Source organism: Plecotus auritus, assembly GCF_963455305.1.
Source record: "Plecotus auritus genome assembly, chromosome: 2".
Lineage (NCBI taxonomy): Eukaryota > Metazoa > Chordata > Mammalia > Chiroptera > Vespertilionidae > Plecotus > Plecotus auritus.
The window spans coordinates 174,901,645-174,917,227 of NC_137771.1; the positions used below are offsets into that span (position 1 = coordinate 174,901,645).

At 36.5% G+C, this 15,583-nt stretch overlaps 1 protein-coding gene across 4 annotated transcripts in view; it reads left to right on the forward strand.

Annotated features, from left to right (window-relative positions):
* ACAP2 (ArfGAP with coiled-coil, ankyrin repeat and PH domains 2) overlaps window positions 1–15,583 on the forward strand; it is a 161,173-nt gene that overhangs the window by 106,661 nt on the left and 38,929 nt on the right. For all 4 annotated transcript variants that reach the window (XM_080656703.1, XM_080656705.1, XM_080656704.1 and 1 more), the window contains exons 9-10: window positions 7,651–7,725; window positions 13,851–13,963. In XM_080656703.1, the coding sequence (XP_080512829.1) occupies window positions 7,651–7,725; window positions 13,851–13,963 (188 nt within the window). The remainder of the gene's footprint in view (window positions 1–7,650; window positions 7,726–13,850; window positions 13,964–15,583) is intronic.

The following is a 15,583-nucleotide window of genomic DNA, read 5'->3' on the forward strand; positions in this document are numbered from 1 at the left end:
TTATCTTCCTCTGTCTGATTTATTTCACTTAGCATAATGCCCTCAAGGTCTATCCGTGTCCTAAATGGCAGGATTTTCTTTTTCCTTTAAAGAATAATTTATTGATTTTTAGAGATGAAGGAAGAGGGGAAGAGAGAGAAACATCAACATATACCATTGGAAACATCATCTATCCGGTGCCTTTTGCATGCCCCCTACCGGGAATGCAACCTGCAACCCCAGCATGCACCCTTGACCAAGAATAGAATTGGTAACCTGGTGCATAGGACTATGCTCAACCAACTGAGCCACACAGGCCAGGATTTTTTTTTTAAATGGCTGAAAAATATTCCATTTTGTACATATGCTACATTTTCTTTATCCATTTATCCATCCATGGACACTTAAGTTGTTTCCATGCCTTGGCTATTCTATATAATAAAGAGGGAATATGCTAATTGACCATCATGCCATCACAAAGATGGAGGCACCCACAGCCAATAAGGAGGGAATATGCTAATTAACTGCCCTGCCCTCAAAGATGGTGGAGCCCATAGCCACAAGATGGCAGCACCCAGTCCCCTCAGCCCCGCCAGGGCGGCAGGCACGTGCCTGCCTCCGGAGTCCCCCAATTCCCTCAGCCCCCCAGCCACCCAGGGCCGGCCCAAAGCACAGGAAAGCCTCAGATGGTGGCTGCCCAAGGCTCAGGTAACCAGGCCTGGCCGAGGCTTGCACTGCTGGCAGTTGCAGCAGCAGAGGTGTGAAGGGGGTGTCGCCTTCCCCTGATTGCCGTGTTGCCACCCGCCCCTGAGAGCTCCCAGACTGTGAGAGGGGGCAGGCCGGGCTGAGGGACAACCCTCCCCCCCACCCCCACACAGTACATGAATTTTCATGCACTGAGCCTCTAGTTATAAATAATGCTTCAATGGACATGGGGATGCAGATATCTTTTTGAGTGTCTTTGTTTCCTTCAGATAAATACCCAGAAGTGGAATTGCTGGAACATATGGTAGTCCTATTTTTATTTTTTGAGAAACCTTCATACTGTTTTCTATACTGGCTGTATCAATTTCCATTCCCACCAACAGTGTGCAAGGGTTCCTTTTACTCTACATTCTTGCCAACCTTTGTTATCTCTTGTCTTTTTGATAATAGCCATTCTAACAAGTATGAGGTAATAATCTCATTGTGGTTTTGATTTGCATTTCCCTGATGATTGGTGACATTGCATACCTTTTCCTGCACTTTTTGGCCATCTGCATGTCTTCAGTGGAAAAATGTCTGTTCTGATCCTTTGCCTGTTTTAAATTGGATTGTTTGGGGTTTTTTTGCTATTGAATTATATGCATTCTTTTTCTTAAATATATTTTATTGAGTTTTCACAGAGCGGAAGGGAGAGGGATAGAGAGTTAGAAACATCGATGAGAGAGAAACATCAATCAGCTGCCTCCTGCACACCCCCTACTGGGGATGTGCCCGCAACCAAGGTACATGCCCTTGACCGGAATCGAACCTGGGACCCTTGAGTCCACAGGCCGATGCTTTATCCACTGAGCCAAACCAGTTAGGGCCGTGGTCGGCAAACTGTGGCTCGAGAGCACCATGCAGCTCTTTGGCCCCTTGAGTGTGGCTCTTCCACAAAATACCACGGCCTGGGCGAGTCTATTTTGAAGAAGTGGCGTTGGAAGAAGTTTAAGTTTAAAAAATTTGGCTCTCAAAAGAAATTTCAATCGTTGTACTGTTGATATTTGGCTCTGTTGACTAATGAGTTTGCCGACCACTGGTTAGGTAGGGCATGCATTCTTTATATATTTTGGATATTAACCCCTTATCAGATATAGGATTTGCAGATACTTTCTGCCATTTGGTAGGTTGCGTTCTCATTTTATTGATGGCTTTCTTTGCTGTGCAAAAGGTTTTTAGTTTGATGTAGTCTCATTTATTTTTGCTTTTGTTGCCTTTGCTCTGATGTTTATATTTTAAAAGAAATTTAGCATATTAGGGAATTTAATATTCTCTTATTTAATGAAGAAATTTGATGCTACAGCAGATTTATGTATGGATTAAATGTGTAACCAAAAATGAGATTAAAGTTAAAAAATGTTATAGATAGTATATGAGAGTACTAAAAAGGAGAATTTAAAAACATAGTGTCTATTTACAGTATACATGATTTAATTTTCTTTTTTTTTTTTAAATGTTTTTATTGATTTCAGAGAGGAAGGGAGAGATAGAAACATCAATGATGAGAGAGAATCACTGATCTGCCACCACCTATATATGCCCCCTACTGGGGATTGAGCCCGCAACCTGGGCATGTGCCCCTGACCGGAATTAAACCCGGGACCTCTCAGTCCGTGGGCTGACGCTCTATCCACTGAGCCAAACCGGCCAGGGCTAGTTTTCTTTTCTTACATTTGGAAAATTGAGTTACTGTCTTAATTGATTTTTCATTTGAGTTATTGCTCTTTTTGTTTTAAGAAATGTTGCATTTTGCTATTTTGAATAATAAAATTTTAGAAGCTTAAGATTATAAAACTTTTGTGAACTTTCATTTTATATAAACACATGCACCTGCGTGAATTATACATATATAAGAATATTATAGAAATTTCATTATGTTCAACTTATTTTTGATACATGATCAGAACTTTATATTAGATCTGTTCTGGGACATTTTTTGTTTTTGATTGGTGAACTCTCCGGATTTAATAGTATCAATTTTTAGGTGATTTTTCTTTTCCATATGGTTCTGGTTACATTTTTGAGGAAAGGGAATTAAGGATGAAAACTAGAGTTTAGGAAAATGGGAAAAAGGTAATAGTGGGATCAGAATTGCATTCAGTGAGCAAAAATAAATATGGTGCATGTTCATGTGTGTTGGGATGGTGTTAGGGAGGGATGGTGTACAGGGCATATGCCACGAGTTACCAGACAGTTATTTATTCTCTGTGCTAAGTGCCCTGTCTGGGTATATAAATTGAGATTAGGTTTGTTTGCAATATGATAGAAAACTAAAAAGTAGTAGCTTCAATAATATGTAAAGTCAAAGAAAGGTCTGATGTGGTAGTCACCTGGTCTTCAGGGACCCCAACTTATTATATAAATTGATTCTACTTCAGGTTCAAAGTGGCTGATCACACTTTAGCCATCATACCACAATTTCTACTAACAGGAAGAAGGAAAGGGAAAGATGTATTCCCTTTCGTTAGGGATATTTCCTGGAAATTGTACACTTTTATGTCACACTTGCTGTAAGGAAAGCTGGGAAAGATAGATTTAATGCCAGTTAACTTTGTGACCTGCTAGAATTTGGGAGTTCTGTTATTAAGACAGAAGGAGAGAAAACGGATATTGGTGGACAGCTAGCTATTTCTACCACATAGTGGAGGATCAAAGTGTTAAAGTCAGAGAAAGATAAATATCACGTGATCTCATCATTTATGGGATATAATGAACAACATAAACAGATGAACAAAAACAGATCCAGAGACAGAGAAGCATCGATCAGACCATCAAACCTCAGAGGGGAGGTAGGGGAGGGTGGAGGTAAGGGGGAGAGACCAACCAAAGGACTTGTGTGCATGCATATAAGCTTAACCAATGGACACAGACACCAGGGGGGTGAGGGCATGAGTGGGGGGATGGGATGGGGGGGCAATGGAGGGATAAGGACACATATGTAATACCTTAATCAATAAAGAAAAAAATAAAATTTATAAAAAGGGTTAAAGGAATACAGGGTGGGGCAAAGTAGGTTTATAGTTGTGAATGCTTGAGTTTATTTTTGCCTTATTTATTAACTATTGTATTATTTTCTATATGAACAACTGTAAGCCTACTTTTGCCCTATTGTGTATATAGATAGGACATCTAACCCAGACCTGGGAGGAAGGCAAGACCTAGGCACTAGGTACTTCCTTAAATATTTTATTTATTTAATTATTTATTATTTTTTTCAGAGAGAGAGAGAAACATCAATGATGAGAGAGAATCATTGATTGACTGCCTCCTGCACATCCCACACGGGATTGAACCTGCAACCTGGGCATGTGCCCTGACTGGGAATCGAACTGTGACGTCCTAGTTCATAGGTTGACACTCAACCACTGAGCCATGCTGGCTGGGCGTCCCTACATCTTATCAAACATTAGATTGCATCCTCATCTTACATTACTTATAATTTTTTTTAAAAAATGAGTTGGATTATACTTAACTAGTAAAGTCATTGTATATTTAGATATATATGATTTTCAGTTTTTGCCATCTTCCCCTTCCCAGGTCAACTGATTTTGTAGGTCCTTGAAAAGCATCTAAGCCCTGGTACCTTCAGTGACTAGGGATAATATGGGCTGGTTGGAGATGGCCAGTTAGGAAATTCTTTCAGTAATTCAGTTATCAGATAATGGCATCTGGAACTAGGGTCATGGCAGTAGGGATGGACTCAGATAGACGTGAGGGGTATTTAAGATATATTCAATTTGAGGGTGATGGGACATGTTGAGTTCAGATTTGAATGTGTTGATTTTTGGGGGTAGGATATCTAAGTGGATATATTTGGAGCTCAAGAGAAAGATACAGACTAAGGAATCAATAGCATATAATTGATAATTGCAACCACAAGAATGTGTGAATTGACCCAAGCAGAGTTAATAGGTATCTCAGAATTATGGAATAGTTTTTTTAAAATGTAAGTGCCCAAACACCGTACTTAAAGATTTTGATTTGGTAAGTTAAAGTCAGTGTTTACTATTATAGTCTAAAACGAGAATTTGGCTTGGGACAGAGCCGTAGGAATGACCAATTTTTAAGAGATTGCTAGGTAAAAGGAGTTCCATGAAAACAAAATGAAAGGAGATGGGAAACTGGGAGACTGGTAGTAGAGGCTAAGGAAAGAGTGTCTTAAAAATGGAGGGCGTGGTTACAGTACAAATATTGGAGAGAAGGTCAAGTAAGCCTAGGACTGAGAAATACCTATTGGGTTTAGCAGCAAGAAGGTTACTTGTTATCTCTATGAGAGTTGAGGATCCTAGCAGCAGAAATTCTAAATTTCTAATTTAGATTTAGAAAGCTAAATTACAGTGAATAGATGAAAATGAAATGGGCAAGTAGAGAAGAGGGGAGAGTTTTCAAGAAGTTGTGTTGTGAAAGAAAGAGAAAGAGAAGGTGGTAGCTAGAGAGGAAGGTTTTATTTAAGGTAGTGTGATTTGTAGATGTGAGGGCCATCTGGCTGCAACATCTGTCAACCCCTTGATCGCCAGGATTGATTGGCTGATCTTGCTGACTAGGCAGGGGTCTTCTTCCTCCTTTACCAATCCTTGTATGTCCCTTCTGAAGCTGGGCTCTCGGTCAAAGAGGACCACCTTCCCCACTAGAGGAGATGACTGTTTTTCAGTCAAGGTTATACAAGTAGCTGCGCTCCCATGCTAGAACCTGCAAACAAGCCCTCAAGGTCCATTTATAGGAGAAAGTAGGGTGGTCAAGCTTCCAAGACTTCAGACATATCCAAATGAAGCTCTGCACATGTCAGTCTGCCTTTCTTTTAAAAAAAGAAAAAGGGTAGTATAATTTACATAAATTTAAAAGGGTAAGGGAATGGGAAAAGTTGAAAAACAGAAAGAGAAGTGATGATATCTGAGGTGATAGGAGTGGTGAGAATTCATAACACAGGTAGAGGATTGGGGTGTCTAGTTACAGGAGTCTGTTAAACTCATAATCTTCATTACTAATAGTAACATGGGGTACATCCTGCTGTGCTCCAAACTCTCTGTTCCTGATACAGTCCCAACATCTAGGAGACAAGACTGCTAGTCTTCACATCTCCCCAGCTCATACCCTTAACACTCCTCCAAGTTGACAAATTTTTTTTTCCTTTATACTTCTCCAACAGATTAGGAGGGGGAATTTTCCTTCCTTCTGCTGCAATAGCAGTGGGGTGGGATGCAGAAGTAGAATTTACTACCAATTTGACAGGCAGAAAAGTATCACTTGCATTGCAGTACTGTGTGGAAGGTACATGCCCTCAAGTTTATAGATATTAGGTTGAATCTTGGAGTTTCTTGTACTGCACTTCAATCTGAATGAATGAATAGTATTTATATACCATTCAATTAAAGGCTATCAAACCATGGGATAAGGATTATTCAGTATAGGAAACTATTGAGGACAAATGTTTTCCTAGTGTAGCATGTATCAGCATTACCCATTAAATCAGTGTTACATGTCACTAAGGTATGTATGTATTAGATCCTGTAGTGGAATAGTATAGTTACCATCTAAATAAGATATTTCATAATAGTGATAGTTCTGTTTCAGTATGTTTTCTTTTGGTTCTGAATCTGTGGCCAGAATATTCTCCTGTAAAAAAACAAAAAACAGCACATCATTTGTGATACAGAGTGAATAAAGGATCAAATAGTTTGTTTTAATTAATTAATTTTATCTTTATTGTTGAAAGTATTACAGATGTTCCCCCTTTCCCCCCTATTCACCCCCTCCACTATGCTTCTGCCCTGCCCTAGGCCTTCACCACACTATTGTCTGTGTCCATGGTGTCCATGGGTTATGCATATATGCATATAAGTTTTTTTGGTTCATCTCTTCCAGCCCCACCCTCCCCCCTTCCCTCTGAGATTCATCAGTCTGTTCCATGCTTCTATGTCTCTTCAAATAGTTTCTAAGAAGGCCTTTATTCAATTTAGTTTTTAAAGCATATACATTAAAGCATTTAGATATTTAGTACTTTTTCTTCCTCTATATTCCTGTTGATATTTATATTTTTTATTCATTCATTTATCACACATTAATCAGTTAGAGGTGATGGGGCGGGGGGTGGGGGGCGTCCAAAGATGAAATGACATTCTTCACAGTCTAGAAGAGTCAAACCACATAATAGAGTATTTTATAACCCAATTGTTTGTTATTCAAGAAGTCAGTGAATTTGTCTTAATACTGTAAATCAGATATTTCTCTTGATGGAAGTTCATTTTTTTCTGATGGAAAGGAACAAGAAAGGAATGGGATTTTATGATTTCGTTTTATGATTTTTGAGCTTTAAAAAACACTTAAAAATCGGTAATTTTATACCCTGGTCTTAAGAATAATTACTACTTTATTACTACTTTTTAGCTTTCTCTTTTCTATGAATTATTTTTTCTTACTTAGATTTGATTATAATATTAGGAAGCCAACTTGAAAACAGGAAGTATCTTATCCTGGTGAACTTCTGAGAGCTGCCATGTACTAGCTTAGCTGCTATTTTTTGCTGTTGCAGAAAAAAAAATCACCAGTGTATCTTCTTTCTATCTTTGATTGTAACAACCAGAATTGCTGAGTGGGTCAGCAGGCAGTAGAAGTTGGAGTCATTTTCTTTGTTCAAGGAGTGAACAAGTTATCTCTGTTGTATCCTTGACCAGGCATCCTGTCACATTTGTTTGAACCATGGTTATTCTTAGAAACATTTTCCTTAGAGGAGTTATGGACCTTTTCAAGGAGGATTTGATACTAGAAAACAAAATAAAACAAAAACATTTCCAATTTAAAGTTATAGCCAAAATGCTTTCTTAAAGTTCATTTAAATTGACTTACTGGGACTATGGTTATAAAAGTAAGCATACGTTTTTTTGTTTTTTTTTAAAGTCTATATAATTTTCTCTTTTCCCCGCTTTGTAGTTGGATCGACTGGTTGTGGATGCAGCAAAAGAGAAAAGAGAGATGGAACAAAAACATTCCACCATTCAACAAAAGGTAGCTGAGGGGGGAAAGTTAAAGGAGATTAATTTCCATTTTACTTAATTGTTTGATTATTGTTTTTTAGCAAGATACTGATGTGTTGGAACAAGTCCTTTGAGTTGCTTTAATAATTAAATTTGTATGTGAATTCCTTTTTTTGTGGAAAGTAAAATATTTTTCAGATGTTCAGGCATTTGTTTTATTATTCTTTTACATCAAAATATTTGAAAGCCGTGCTCTTGAACCAGTTTGCAAAAACATCAATTTGTTAGGGCCTTAACTAATTTAAAAGTGGTCCTTAGTTAGAATTTAAAACACTATAGTTTCAGGTAGGCTATTACCAATCCCTGTAGAAGTGTGTGTGTGTGTGTGTGTGTGTGTGTGTGTGTGTGTGTGTGTGTGTGTGTGTGTGTGTGGTGTGGGGGTTGGTTGGGAACTGTGGGTGGGTAGGGAGGAGTGGAGTACACCTCAGCATCAATGTGTATTTTGGTATTATGGACTTCTCATCTGGCAGCACTCTCAGGCAGCACCCTCCCATCTTTCATGTGATGCTGAAATTCCACTTGCATTTCTTGTTAATTTGCCTAAGCCTAGCTAAACTGATACTGGAAAAATATATTTTTAAATGAAAATTGAAGTATGAAACCAGTTGTTATTTCTGTGTGCTAGAAGCTTTAAATATTACAAATCTGGAATTCAACCTAATAATATTTATCTTATATAGTCAGTGATATTTTTTGTGTAGTAATCTGAAAACAAAAGGAGAGAATTAATAGATTGAATATAATAATACAAGCATATGACAAGATGCCTCTATCCTGACAAGGCAGATGCCCTAACTATGAAGGTGGTTTTCCCAGGGTGAGGCTTATTGATCACATTCCTGATCTACTAACACCTGAGATTTTCCCAGATGTGGGAAACTCAACTAAATAATTTGTGGAAGTGGAGGACTGTGTTTGTGTTTTCCCCTAAAAGGAAAAAAAAAATGGCTTCTAGCATTGCTTTAAAGAAATCTGTTCCTTTGTTGTTGAGCAATCAAATCAACTTTTGTTATGGTTGATTTAGAATTTAAAATACCAGTAAACTAGATCTGACATAGAACATGTCAGTGGAAAAAAAAAGAAAGTGAAATCCTATCTAATAAAATACTAATATGCAAATTAACCATCACTCCGCTACACCCACAAGCCACACCCACCAGCCAATCAGGAGCAAATATGCAAATAAATCCAACCAAGATGGCTACAGCCACAGAGAGCAGAAGGGAGGCTTGGATTTCCCCAGCAATGGAGGAAGCCAAGCTTTCCGCCTGCCCTTGCCAGCCTAGGCCTCCACTCAAGGCTACAAAGTTTCAATGATAGAAGATACATAAATCCAAATAGAAATGGTGGCAGCCACGGAGCTGGAAAGAGCAGGAGGCTAGGGTTGCCCCCGGCAATAGAGGAAGCCAAGCTTTCTGCACACCCTGGCCGGCCTAGGCCTCGCTTAAGGCTACAAAGTTTCAATTATAGAAGATACATAAATCCCAATAGAAATGGCTGCCGCCACGGAGCAAGCAGAAGGCTTGGCTCCACTCCAGGCTACAAAGTTTCAATTGTAGAAGATAAATAAACCCCGGATACCAGGGCCTCCGCTTGAGTCACCAGGGGGCGTGGCCAGCCTGCAAACCACCACAGGCCCCTCGCCCAGGCCCCCCCATCCCCCAAGGGGACCCCCACCCTAATCCAGGACACCCTTCAGGGCAAACCAGCTGGCCCCCACCCATTCACCAGGCCTCTATCCTATCTAATAAAAGAGTAATATGCAGATTGACCATCACTCCAACACACAATATGGCTGCCCCCATGGGTCAAAGATCCTGCCCCCATGTGGACATAAGATCTCAACCACAAGATGGCCAGCAGGGGAGGGCAGTTGGGAGGGACCAGGCCTGCAACGGAGGGCAATTGGGGGCAATCAAGCCTGCAGGGGAGGGCAGTTAGGGGTGACCAAGCCGGCAGAGAAGGGAAGTTGGGGGTGACCAGGCCTGCAGGGGAGGGCAGTTAGGGGAAAACAGGCTGGCAGGGGAGCAGTTAGGCATCAATCAGGCTGGCAGGGGAGTGGTTAGGGGTGATCAGGCTGGCAGGCAGAAGTGGTTAGGGGCAATCAGGAAGGCAGGCAGGCGAGCAGTTGGGAGCCAGCAGTCCTGGATTCTGAGAGGGATGTCCGACTGCCCATTTAAGCCCGATCCCATGGGATCGGGCCTAAACGGGCAGTCGGACATCCCTCGAAGGGTCCCAGATTGGAGAGGGTGCAGGTTGGGCTGAGGGACACACACCCCCATACACGAATTTCATGCACCGGGCCTCTAGTCAGTAATAAAAGTAAGGAAAATTTTATTGGTGATGGGTTATTAATACTGAAAGAGAAATATTGTCTACCACTCTGTCTTTAAATTAGTTACTTCCAACTATAGTCTAGTAAGACTAATTCCATCTTTTGTTTTTGTTTAAGGTTAAATTATTTTGGGTTGGGTAACTTTTTAAAATGACATTACCATGGAAAGATTTTTAAAAATTTGGGACCAATCATTTCTAATTAAAACAAGAGGTTATGATATTTGTAGAAATAAAACTGTTTGCTTAAAATGAATTATTTGATTAATATTATGCATCTTTTAATGTCTTTCTCTGTTATGTACACAATTCAAAGTTAGTAGACTATTAAATCTAAAATTAATTTATTTGATTTTAAGTAATAGTCTATTACTGTTTTCCTTTAAAGAAAGTAATGCTATTTTTGCTCATTATATATATACTTACTTTTTTTCTGCCCTTAAATGCTGACACAAGGCTGCATTACAGGTAAAATAAAAGGGGGGGGAGAAAAAAAGATCCAGTCAACTAAAAATTAAGGGAAAGTATGTCTAATGTAATTACTTTGATTTTCAAGAATTGAAGTTGATCAGTTAAAGAAATAAAGATGCTATGCATAATCAATTCATGTAAACTATTTTTCAAAATGTTGTATCATTCCCATCAGGCAGCACTGTATGATAATTCCCATTGCTCCTTGCCACCTCATTGTATTGTGAGAATTTTTATATTTTTTTGTGTGCCTATTTTGGTGGGTAAATAGTGACATCTCATTGTCGTTTTAATTTATAAGGTATGCTTTAGTCACAAATGAGCTTGAGTACCTTCCCCTATGTCTCTGGTCACTTGGATATCCTGTTTGTGAAATGTCTGTTAGTCTTTTTTCCCATTTTTTCATTAGTTGCCTAACTTGATCATATTCTTCATATATTCTGACTATAAGCTCCCTTTTAGGGTATATGTGTTTTTGACTTTCACAAGTTTTTTTTTAAGTCTTTTATGGTTTTTTGTGTGTATGTGTATGTGTGTGTGTGTATGTGTATCTTTTCGTGTCTTGCTTAATAAATCCTTCCCAACCCAAGATCATGACGATATATTTCCTGTATAATCTTCTAAGTGTTTGTAGGTTTGTCTTTTATGTTTCAATCTTTAATCCATCTGTAATTGGGGTTTTTTGTATGGTGTGAGGTAGAGATCCAATTTCCTTTTATGTCTCACATTGATAGCAAATCAGTTATTAAAAAGTTTATTCTTTCCCTACTATTCTGTGTTTTATTCTCTGTTATATATCACATTTCCATATACATGAGGCTGGCTTCAGGTTCTCTTCTTCTTCATTGTGTGTGTTAATTGTGCCAGTACTCTGTTGTCTTAATTATTTTAGCTATATAATACCTCTTATATCTGACAAAGTAAAGCTTCCTACTCTCTTTTCTTCAAAAGTGAATTGCCTAAATTTTGCATTTCCATATAAATTTCAGAAGTATCTTTTCATGTAGCATAAAAATCACTTTTGGGAATTTGATTGAGAGATTGCATTAGATCTGTGATCAGTTTGGGGAAGAATTCATATCTTTTTTCTATAATGTCTTCTGATCCATGAGCTTAAAATATTTTCTTCATTTAAGTTTTCTTTAATGTTCTTCAGAAATTTTGATAATTTTCTTATACATCTTTTGTTATTTATTCCTAGACACTTGTATTACAAATGTTATTGTAAATATTATCTTTAATTTTTTTCACTGTTTACTTTTGTATATAGTAGAGTAAAATGAACTTTTCTGTATTGATTTTATAACCAGTGATCTTGTTGCATTCTTTTTAACACTAATTTGTCTCTGGATTCTTTGTGTACATCTTTGGATGTTCTGTGTACAAAGTCATATCATCTGCAAATAATGATAGTTCATTTCTTCCTTTCTAATCCTTTGCTTTTTGTTTGTTATCTTGCTGGCTAAAACCTCCATCATAATCTCGACTCAAAGTGGTAATGATGTTCCTTCTTGTCTTCTTTGCAATTTCAAAAGGGAAAGCTTCTATTAGATTCCCTTTATTGGCCAACCTTACTCTTGCCTTCTGTTCCCTGGGCCCTACACCAAAGCTTCAAGTTCTCCGGATGAGTCAAATGCCTTTAAGGTGAAAGCTAGCTTCCTTGCTCTGCTTACCTCTTTGGCTTCCAATTTTCACTCAGTCTTTTGCCTGAGTATTCCTTTCTGATTTGTCAGCTCATCAATATATTTACATGCTAATATTATATATCTTATCCAACATTATTAGTTACTTTCATTATACAATAATATAGTCTGTCTCATTTTAAGTACTATAAAATATTAATTTGACATTAATAATAATGAAATTGAAGGCTTAATTTACCTCAAAAATATAATTGAAAATTAGAATACTATACTACATTTTCAATGAAGTCTTATTTGATATTTTAGATAGCATCAGGGTTATTAAAAAACTGCTGATGTTACAAATGAAACTCAATTGTAACTATTGCTGACTTAATCCTGTCTGCATAATTATATAAAGTATAGCCTCAAAGAAATTTTACATGAAGGAATTAAAGTTTCCCTGATTTTTTTCCAAAGAAAAAATAGGAATAAATGTAATAATTCATTTATAGATTCTGTTTCATTTGATTATTTTGTATTATCATGTCCTCTTATGGGTTAATTTTGAGACATGTCAGGTGAATTTTGTTTTTAATCCTGATTTTAGTTTACTTCCTTTTTCCATCTTTGAAGACTCAGGTTTGGAAGGCCCTTTGTTGATTCTCACTCTGCCTCTCCTTCAGTGCAGGAACTCCATGTCCAGCAATGTTGGCAGGTGCTCATTCAGCTTTTGTCAAAATCTTTCTCAAGACAGAAAGTTTACTACTGCCTAATAGGATAGCATTCTAATTTTGATCATTGGTCCAGAGTACTTTTGAAGTTACTGAGACTGATTTTTAAAGTTTTAAATTTGGGGATAGCAGCAATCTTAGATTTTTATCAGATTACTTTGGAAGTTTATCAGGAAAAAATTTAAATGTGGGATTTGTGATTTCAATATTTCATGAATCCTTGGGATAAATTTAAAGTTTGAATTGTATACAAGTGAAGATTAGAATGATAGAAGGTTATGAATGATTCTATAGTCCTCATAAAAAAGAGAACTTGACATGCCTACTTCAGACTGTGGCTCTCCTTTGTAACACTAAATTTTATTTTAGGACAAAATGCCTTTTTCTTATTTCATTACTCCCATATGGTGGAGTTATTACTCCTATCAGATTAAAAAACTACAATGATAGTAATATAATTAGAAAATAGTATTCATATTCCCTTAAAAGTATCCATATTCCCTTTTTAATAGTTAGCACACACATCACCATAAAATGTTGGAAAAAATGAAAACACTTTAAATATAACATCCTGTATAATATTTAGTTGTTCTCTTTGTATACATATTATTTTGTGCTTTTAGTCACAGTGTGTATAGAGTTTATATTGTTTTGTTTTCTCTTTCAGAGTATATTTTATATAATCACCTGTGTTTTATGTCATCATCATCATAACAATTATTGCATAATAGTCCACTGAATTGAAATTCTTTATTTAATATGTTGATGCATTCTTCTGTTATTGAACATTTAGGTCTCCCCCTTTCTTATGACTATTGTTGATGTAACTATCTTAATGTGAAGTTTTTCTACCATTTGAGCTGTTTTTCTAGGATACATTTGTTGTCTAGCAACTTAGTCAAATCATATGAAATTTCTTGTGTTATTTTTTCTAGGATTTCTCCAGTGATGATTCTAAGTTAGAATATAATGTAGATGCTGCAAATGGCATTGTTATGGAAGGATATCTGTTCAAACGAGCCAGCAATGCCTTCAAAACTTGGAACAGGTAATATATTTCAAATTTTTCCATATTCTCAGTCTTCTAACTTTTCCTGTTGTTTGGCAACTCCTTCCTTCATAATTCTCTAAATTCATAGTTCATGGTAATTTTCCTGAACCCATTTCATTGAAGATAAGATGCCCTTCTAGGAAAGGGGACCTTAAGAAGCAAGTGAAAAATGACAACACTAACTTAAGCAAAGTTTAAACCAGGAAAGCAAGGAGAGTTTTTATAGTGATTGGTCTATACTGATTAGACTATTACAATAAGGACATTTTCAATTTGAGCTACCCCTCATATTTATTAGGAAATAGATCTGATTACAAATCATATGTTGAATATAATGGGTAAATAGGCCAAGTGAACTCTTCCCCCCTTTGATTTCCTGTCCTATATGATGTTTTGTATATTTTCACTTAGTGTTTATTTATGAATTTTAAACAGGGTGATTCTGATCTTCGCAATAATTTTAAATAACGAGGAGTTTTAGGAAATGGGATTGTTCTTATGTGAAGTGTGTATGGTAGCCGGTGCTCCTTTATTCTAAATTTGATAGCTACCAGAAACTGCATTTTTTTGCTAAATTTATTTCTATAAAATATTATTTCAGTAAATTCTGTTAAATGAATGAATGTGTAAAATATTTTATTGTATTTTCCCATGTATTAATATAATGAAGTGAAATCACTTGCGACATTAAGGCATTAAAAAAAGATTGGGTTGTCTCAGGATAATCCTTCTGAATAGCAGTCACTGATTTTTTTAAATTCAGTGATGCCTATCTTTTTGCAAAAAAAAGGATAGTAGAACAATTTTGTATTAATTAAGAGTAGTATTGGGGTCTAGTTAATTGATTTCCTATTATATTACTAGTTGAATATATAAATTTTATTTGCTACTTAAACATGATATGAATTCACTTAATGATGGAGAAGATTTTATTTAAAAAAATGTACATTAGCAAAATAAGTAGAGTTTTCCTGGTAAGTTTAGTATACATTTTTGTTTAAACGGAAATGACCATGCTTGAATATTCAACATATTAAAATGGGTTCCTAGAGTACTTAATCTGATTTTTGGATTATGAGGTTATAGAGATAAAACATTCATAGATATTTTCAAATTTGAGCATTTCTGAAGAATTTGGTATTACCAGATGTTTAAGTGGTACATAGTGTGTTTTATTTGAAATGATTTTTTCTTTACCTGAGAAAGAATATAAACTGGAAAAATAATGATTTTATGTGATATTAAGCCTCTTGGAGTTATATAGAACTTTAAAAATAATATATGAATATAGAAGGACCAACTAAGATGGTCTAGTTAAAAATAATTTTATGAGTTAATGTAAAGTGAAAATGAAAAAGTAAAACTCTGTTTTCTAAGCTGTAAAAACCAAGACAATAATCTTTCAAACCTTTCCTGGCATATTGCTATAGCTGGAGTAGGAAATAAAAATAATGTGATTATCAAATTTTTATAGTAAAGATATTTCAACCAATTCAGTTTCATGAGGTAATGTTAGAATTGAATTTTAACCTTCAGATTACAAAACAACCTACTTAAAGTTTAACATAGTGAAAATCCAGTAAATCCATAGAAACTATACCATTATGTTAAGAAGAA